At 31.0% G+C, this 8,569-nt stretch overlaps 1 protein-coding gene across 1 annotated transcript; it reads right to left on the bottom strand.

Moving 5' to 3' along the window:
* Positions 1-2,456: 2,456 nt before the first annotated feature.
* Positions 2,457-7,762, bottom strand: LOC130441074 (aldo-keto reductase family 1 member C15-like). Its single transcript, XM_056774632.1, has 5 exons — positions 7,631-7,762; positions 4,211-4,555; positions 3,642-3,889; positions 2,704-2,967; positions 2,457-2,536 (listed from the first exon to the last, which is right to left on the bottom strand). The coding sequence occupies exons 1-5, from the start codon at positions 7,760-7,762 to the stop codon at positions 2,491-2,493; spliced, it is 1,035 nt and encodes a 344-aa protein (XP_056630610.1). The 3' UTR covers positions 2,457-2,490.
* Between the last annotated feature and the right edge of the window lie 807 nt (positions 7,763-8,569).

Raw genomic sequence — 8,569 nt, forward strand, 5'->3', positions numbered from 1 at the left:
TTATATAATTTTTAAAATTTGCTTATCACGCTTTATTAAAATAATTAACAATTTGATAAAAAAAACTATAAATAATTAGATTCCTTCCGTTAGTAATCAAGGATAGTCTGAAAATACCTAGGTCGAACTAAAGTTTTTATTTTTTCGTATACTGTGATTAGTTCGTTCAATTCAGACGAAAATTCGTATAAAACTCAAAATTGGAGACGCTCGTACGAAATTCCCATAACAAAACTTTTTCGTTTCACCCGAAATTCTGTAAATTTCCTGCACTCGCGCATCCGTACTTCGAGTATTTTTTATATTTAAAAACAAATGAAGAGACAGTTTTAGTCACCACCTTTTAAGGATAATATCTTTGAAAGGGGTGGACTGGAAATTTTGTTACAGGAAAGACCCGTCTTAAGTTCATACGAGTACGTCCTGAATTTTGTCGCATGGATTTAGAAACACCTTGTATGTGAACTATTGAGAAATCCTCATCCATTGAGTACGTGGAAACAAATCTATTCAAGGTCAAAGGTCAACTTTTCGCTTATTTAATTATAGAACATAAAATTATCTACAAAAATGTTCCAAGTTTCCAGTTTCTGATATATAATGACTTCAACTTAAGCATGTTATCAGTTTGTTTGTTTGACTGTTTACATGGAGTTTCCTCATCAAATTTCCGTCAACTTTTGATTAACCTATTGATTTGACATTTTATATAATTTCCCGCTATTAATGGCAGTACATGATTCGATGAAAAAATTGGCAAAATCTTAAATAATAACACGTGAATAAATAAATTTTTGTGCAAAATAACGAAAACGATAAAAATATTAATTATATTACTAGTATTAAATGAGTTCTAATTTATTTCAACTGTTAAATATCATTAATTAATTAATTATGATTTCGTTTTTGTCACTCAACGATTGATGCGTTGATGTTCGCGTGGTTAGGATGTCTGCTTGCAGTCAAATGGTCGCGGGCTCAAATCTTTTTTTATAATAATTTTTTCAAAATATAATAATTTATAACCTTTTGCCAAATGTATGATAGCTTCGATTGATTTTGAGCACAGATATCAGTCTTTAAAAATTATATGAAGAATAGAAGCTGATGATGATAAAGTTGAAAGAGTAAATGGTAAACAAAAAGGTACTGAAAATTGAAAGGAACTAAAATTTTCTAGTAATTAGCTGGAAAATTTGTTATTGAGTACAGTACTCAAAACATGGGTCTAATATATGCCAAATCAGTTGAAAGAGTTCACTAGAAATACCATAAAATGTGAGCGTTATTTAATCATTTGGAATGTCGAGTTTTGTTTGATTTTTTTTGTCCATATTGCCTCAATGGGAGTCAGTCATAATTTCTAGATATTTGGTTTATTGAGTTAACTAAACAGAAAAAGAAGATATGCAATTGAACGAAGAAGAAAGAAGATTTTGAATTAGCAAAAGGCTTTTGTTCCTTCGATTGACTTTTTACCTTTATTCTTGGTTCAAAGAGATTCTTTGTTGGAAATGCATTTGCTTTCGATCAAAAGGATCACAGAAAAACAAGGACCAAAATAGTTTTCCTCTATTCTTAATATTTAAATTGGCTCGCCACTAATTAATGTTATTCGCGAACTTTTCAAAACGTACCGGTAAAGGAAATGACGTGTTTTATAGGTAAAAAGTTGATATGTTAATTGATAATAACAAGCATTAAAAACGCGTTTCGTTTTTACGTTATTTAATTTATAAAAAATAAATTTGTGTATTCAGAATATGCTGATAGGTAAAAAAAATAATTACGTAAATTACTTTTTTATCAATATCTTCAAATCTTTTCTTATTTCCAGCCTTTTCCTAACTGCCTTTATTTTTTTCCGCTTCGTTTATAATTTGAAGGATCTTCATGTTTTTCTTATATTCTTATTCTTCTTTTTTCCACTTTGTCAGCTGTTGGTAGATTATTTTCAATCCTTTTGTATCCGTATCTTTAATTTTTTTATCGCCATTCTTTTCCTGTCTCTTCTGTTATTGCCTCCATTTCTCCCGATTTATTTTTGCACTTCTAAGACAATTTATCTTTTTTTACTTTCCTTTTTCACTTCTAATTTATCAGTTATCGAAGACTTATCTCTTATCTTCTTGTCTCCATATCTTCAGCCCTTCTCTTTTGCTTTTCCTTTCTTTTATTGCTTTTTCTTTCTTCGGTTTCGTTTTTTATTTTATTACCTTTGGAGCTACGTAGTCTCAATTTTTCTCTTATATTTTTATTTTAATTTTATTTTTTAGCTATAAGTGATCTATTTCGTATTCTTTTGCATCAATTTATCCAATTCTATCTTTGTTCTAGTTCCTCTCTTACTGTCTTCATTTCCTTCAGCTTCTTTTGTTATTTTATCAACATTTTTGTTTTAATGTTGGGTTGAAAAAGGAAAAAGGGTAAAAAGGTTGAAAAAAAAACAATGAAACGACCTGATACAATCCACCTTTATTAACAAAAAATTCATGTTAACAATTCTGTGAACGGATATTCCGGATGTTCAGCTACACTGAAAAAACAATACAATATATATTATGGAATAACCTCAAAAATTTTTCGAACTAAATAAAACGATGGACTCGCATTTGCATCATTAGAAAGCTTATTGTGAGAAGGTCAAAAAGACTAAAAGATTTTCATTTTATAAAATGCGATTTTTGTTCACCCTTTACTTACTTCGGAGCTAAGAACTGCATATGAATAATCTTCGTTCCGATCCCTTTTTCAAGCTTCTCAATGTCCTCCATATCCTGATCGTCTAATACGAAATCGAATATTTCCATGTTTTCTTTGATTCTTTTGGCGTTCGTACTTTTGGGTATGGCAACAAGATCGAGTTGAATTATAAACCTTAAGGCTACTTGGGCAGGTGTCTTGTTATGTTTTTTTGATATTCTCACGATTTCCGAATCAGTTAAAATGCTGGGCAAAGGTGTTTCCCTTAAAAAAATATGGAATCTCCAAATATGAAAATATAAAAATCTGGATCAATTTCGTATTATGACAAGGGGCCATGTCGTCTTGAATGTTTCTATGGATTTGATATAATTCATCATGCTTTTGATGGAAACTAAACTTCCAGTGTCACTTGTTGTGAAAAAAAAAACTCAAAACATATGTATTTGAGGGTACTAGGAAGTCTATTGTAGATAATTCGACGCAGAGGTTATTTTCACTTCGTCAAACAACTCTTGATTAATATATTTGTACAAGACATCCTTATTATAGTTCGACAAACGAAATACGAGGATTGTTCAACGGAAAAAACGTTTATTGGGAGTACGTTTTTGGGATAAAATCCACGGTTTCAACCGCGTTTTTGTTAACGGGATATAAAAAGTCATATATCAACGGATTACGTTTGGAGATATCAAAAAATTCGATTGAATTTTGAATAAAAATGAAATTTTGATTAGCAATAAACAAGTGCGGCACCCTCCCTGTAGGGAGACAGTTCCTATGTAACTTTTCATGCAAACTACTGTATCCCAACTCGGTTGGAATATTTGATGCTAATCACTGTCTAGAGTTATTTTAAGTCTGTTTCATCACACCGCCCTCGTATTTATGAGAAGATTATAGGTAAGTGAAATGTGTGAAAATGCGATACGTACTTCCATCCAACATCTCTAAAAAAAGTCAAAACTCCCGGCGCACCTAAAGACGAATAAGCCACTACTACTATATTATGTTTTTTGCAATAATCCCGCAGCTGTTTTTCTTGAAAATATGGATGTACTTCGATTTGTAGGTTTGCTGGTTGGATTCGAGCCGACGCTCTGATTCTGTCTATTTGACTTATATTGAAATTAGAAAGTCCAAGACTCCTAACTAATCCTGCGTTAACTTGTTCTTCCATTTTCTGAAATACTCATCACTAAATAATCTGTATACACTTAAATACAATTTTGTGGTGTTAGATTTCATCACTAAAGAAACCCAAATTTGCAAAACGCATATTTTACATATTTTGCATATTAAAGATATGTTTTTTTTAATATTTACATATATCCTTAGTAAATAATATATTGTGCATAATTGAACAAATTTTGAAATTAAACAAAATTCAAAAAAGTCATTTTAAACCCTCAACACTGAGTTTTGTTGGACCAATTTGTGTCAGCTCCTATTCATTTTGTGCATTCGAAGAGATTAAATCGATTTGTGCATATTTTCAACTTACCTTCCAAGTACCAATATGATCAGTAGCTACCGCTATGAGTCCGCCCTTTCCATTCTTCTCAAAAGATATGGGACAATGGATCAATAATAAATCGATATAATCTAACCTCAAATCCGTTAAAGATTTATTAACTGCTTTTTCTACTTTATGAGGAAACGCGTTTGTGAGATGAATTTTGGTTGTAACGAATAGATCTTCCCTTTTCAATCTTCCCGATGTGAACCAATCTGTTAAAACTTTACCGATAATGTGCTCGTTTTCATATAACTGAGCTGTATCTATATGACGATAGCCCACTCTAAGTGCCTCGTTTAAAGCTATCGTCAACTCTGTTTCATTCCTAACCTAAAAATTTAACACAAGAAATCCAAGCTGTTTACATATCTGTTCTTCATTTTTTTCTTTGCCTTTTTAATTACTTAGGTATGGATTGGAAATGGAAGTTGGTTCTATTAGAACATTTGTTAGAATCCCTGTTATCTTATCGCAAGCAAGTTTACATTGACTGTTCTTTGGAATACTCAAGGTGTAAAATAAATGACAATTAAAGATCCGCGTTAAATGTATTGATAGTAGAGTTTTAAGTGAATTTATGTTATATATAACTAAGAGCTCCTTAAAGTAAAGACAGCTTTGAAAAAATAAGGATAAATTTACTTCAAGAAGACGCAATGAACCACGACTTCTTTTATGAAGCAAAATTAATTGATTTGATTAGAGATTTAAATCTATTGAAAGAGGAATCCGATGTTGTATGCTCAAAACTGAAATCACAAAAAATCTCTTAGCCCCAGATGCATTCTCTTCATGATATCGCTATACAGAACGATATTTACTACCTTTCCGCAAGAAAAAACATCAATGAAGTTCTCACTCACGAAACGTCTGAGTGGAGAATCTTTATTGATTCCTTTCAAATAAGTTCAACAAAAGGGCTCTTCTACATAATCGCAATAAATACGTCTTCATTCCAGTTGCCCATTCCGTTCACTTGAAGGAAACATATGTAAAAGTTGGAGCCCTATTGGGCATCATCAAATATGCGGTACAACAAAGGCTGATTGGTTAATAGGATTATACGAAGATGGTGACAAACGCTGGGAACAAAAAATATGGCCTAAGAACAACCTCCATGAACCTTTAATTGATCCTAAGTAGATTTTGCTGCCATGGCTGTACATAAAGCTCAGATTGATGAAGCAATTTCCGACTATTTTGTCGAAAGTATCTTTCAGAAAAATTTCCCTACCTTATCTCAAAAAAATCAAGGCGGGAGTTTTCGTTTGGACGAGCTTTAAAAAAGTTTGTACGAGGTTTCTGGGCAACAATAAAGATGTCGAATAAATATGAGAGAGAAAGGGCACTTCATTTCGACTTTAACTTGAGAATCTAGAAGATTAAAATGAAGAGCAAGGTAAACGGTTCCACCAAGTCTTAAAAAAAAGAAAAAACAGTACCAGATTACCGAGGCAGCCAACGAAAGTTTGGCAAAAATAAAATACTTTTACTTGTATATTTTTGTATAATTTTACATACTTCAAAATGCCTTCATGATTTTTTTCATAGTATAAATAAAACATTTCAGAAACAGCAATTTTTATTGAATCATAGTGGTGTTTTGAGATCTATGAAAAAAAAGTTGGGGAGAGTACGATTTGGCTTAATTAGATCAAAATAAATCGAAAATGAAGAATCGATACTTAAAGTTATAATCAAAAGTTAGTTTAAAATTCTCTTTATTGAACAGATGGCGTTTCGTTTCCTTTCAAATGAATATTTTATCACTTCAAATTCAATATGAATATCTTGCAATTCAATAAACAAAAGATTTTTTATTTAATTTTTTATTATTTACCCTGATACTCCAAAATTAGATTAAAAAAAAACAGATTCTTACAACAAAATGAGCCATTTTTTACAACTTTTATCACTCTGTGATGAATATAACTTAAGATATGATAAATAAATGAATAATTTGATGTTTTTCATAAAGAATTGTCCGTTGTTTTTCATTATTTATAAAATAAAAAAATATTCAATGATAGTTTGAGGATTTAATTGGTAATTTAATGAGCAAAAAGTACGTTCTGAATGCTTTCAAAACTTATTTATTTTAATTTGTTTTATAATTGAAAAGCCAAACTACTGTATTATTCCAAAATTATCCTGAAAAAGTTCTCTAGCAATCATTTTTGCATCATTTATCCTATTTTTAACGACAAAATCAACCGAATAGAAAAATGACTGTAAAAAATCGTTCCAAATTCACCCAAATTTATCTGCCAACAATCTCCCTTTTTCAAACTCACCCGTTTCTCGCGGCCTGTGGCTTTTGGGTAGACCAGGGCCCCCCATAAGAAACAAAACATAATAATAAAATAAAACTAAAATAATCCTTACGCGATGAAAATTTTTTTAGACAATTTTGGCTGTAAAAAATTCACGATTTTTGAACTTTTTACACTCAAAGTGCACCACGAGAAAGTTAGGTTAGGTTAGGTTAGGTTAGGTTGATATAGACAAATATTAAATAAAAATAAATTTTTCCAACTTCAAGTATCGATATCTCGAAAACGAAGCGAGATATCGAAAAATTTTATTCCTCATTTCCGACTTATTTTGGGGGTAGATTTACAATGGCATAGTCAAATCCAGACGCCATAGAAATCGTACTCGTGTTATCACCAATTCTGTTGTAATTTTTTTGTCCAAAATATTTTACTTGTTTTAGTTGACAATTTGTTTATGTGAATCCTGTTTTATCAATTTTTTTATATATTCCAAAAATTTAATACACTATGCTCAAAATAGCTTGGTCTAACAATAAACAAAACTAAAAGAAAACTAATTAGAAGCCTACCGTAGTAAATAGGATTTCTGAAAATCTCGAAAGGATAAACAATTTTAAATATCTGGGGTCAATATTAAGCTACATGGATGGAGAGCTCGTCTTCTCAATCTTCCCAAACGGCTCAGAATCGAGGACACTAAAGAGCGCAAACTTTTTGATTCATTTCAAATGTGATACTACAAGAGATTGTTTAGAATTCCTTGGTCCACGAAGAGAACTATACAGTTTATACTAGAAGAGTCTAACCACCAGACTATCATCATTATGCATGAAAAAAGTGTTGCAATATTTCAGACACGTCGCCAGAAGATGAGAGGATAATATATAGAGGCTTATAATGATGGAAGAAGTGCAGGGAGAAGTGCAGTAGAAGCCGATCGTCTTTGAGATGGTTCCATCAAATCAAACAAGTAAAAACCAACCCCTAGACGTACTGTTTCATTAGACTGAAGATCAAGAAATATGAAAGGAGACAATAGAAAAGGGAATAGATACATTCCACAATTTTTAACAACAACAAATCATTATTGGAAAATTTATTATAGTATTTTGGTGGATATATCACTTACTGTGAATGTCCCGTATCCTAATGCAGGAATTCGATATCCTCCCAACATCGTCTTGTAAGGAACAGTCGTCGTAGTTGCCAAATGCAAACAAGACGAAATCAATTGCAATATATTGAAAGTAATGAGTGTCATCGTATTTTTATTAACTGACTAAACCAAAAGTTTTTGACTTCTTCTTATAGTTTTATTAATATTTCAATCAAGGACAAAATAACCAAAAAAATCGATAGGAAGTACAAGATGCTATTTATTTGACAATATTGCATGTAATTATTACACATGTATTTAACTTATCTATAGCATTATTTACGTCACGAAGGATTATTAATGTAAAGCGATGTGAGCATCTGTAAAAATTACCCACAGAATTATTATTTGTTAATTGAATTAAGGAAAAAGTACCTCTATCTGCGTTATCAAAAACTTTCTCCAATTTGCACAATGTTTTGAAGATATTTTTGTAAGTATCTCATAGAATTCATCATGAGAAAAAAGTTAATTTATAATTGGTTTAAGTTATGCGAAAATATGGAAAAAGTTAACGTAAGACCGCACTGCAGTATGCTAGATGTTCGCATGGATGTTGGATGGTGGAGGGTATATATATCTCATTTTATAAATTTATTATTTTTATAAATATAAATGGACGAGTAAAATGTACCTGCCTGTATGGGAGTTTGGTTTAAACAGGGTACCAGACGTGAACTAAGCCCTCGTTTTTTTCTAGTAAACGCAATGTAAAAGTTAAAACTATATAGGAAAATAAATTCCTTACAAATAAAACAAAAGAAAAAACAAACATTTCAATTCCAAAGTATCTTTATAAATAGTAATGGTAGTCAGAATCGTCTGAACTAGAGTCATCATTTGATTGAATTATGAAGGGTTGTGAACATGGTGATACCACATACTAATCTTCTTTTATAACATGTTCAACAC

This window comes from Diorhabda sublineata, chromosome 1 (assembly GCF_026230105.1).
Source record: "Diorhabda sublineata isolate icDioSubl1.1 chromosome 1, icDioSubl1.1, whole genome shotgun sequence".
Lineage (NCBI taxonomy): Eukaryota > Metazoa > Arthropoda > Insecta > Coleoptera > Chrysomelidae > Diorhabda > Diorhabda sublineata.

Excerpts from the sequence above, each read along its gene's own strand:
- LOC130441074 (XM_056774632.1), bottom strand. The coding sequence starts at position 7,762 with ATGACACTCATTACTTTCAATATATTGCAATTGATTTCGTCTTGTTTG. Across the intron at positions 4,556-7,630 it reads TAGGATACGGGACATTCACA|GTTAGGAATGAAACAGAGTT; the intron begins GTAAGTGATATA and ends TTAAATTTTTAG. Across the intron at positions 2,968-3,641 it reads TTTAGAGATGTTGGATGGAA|GGAAACACCTTTGCCCAGCA; the intron begins GTACGTATCGCA and ends TATTTTTTTAAG.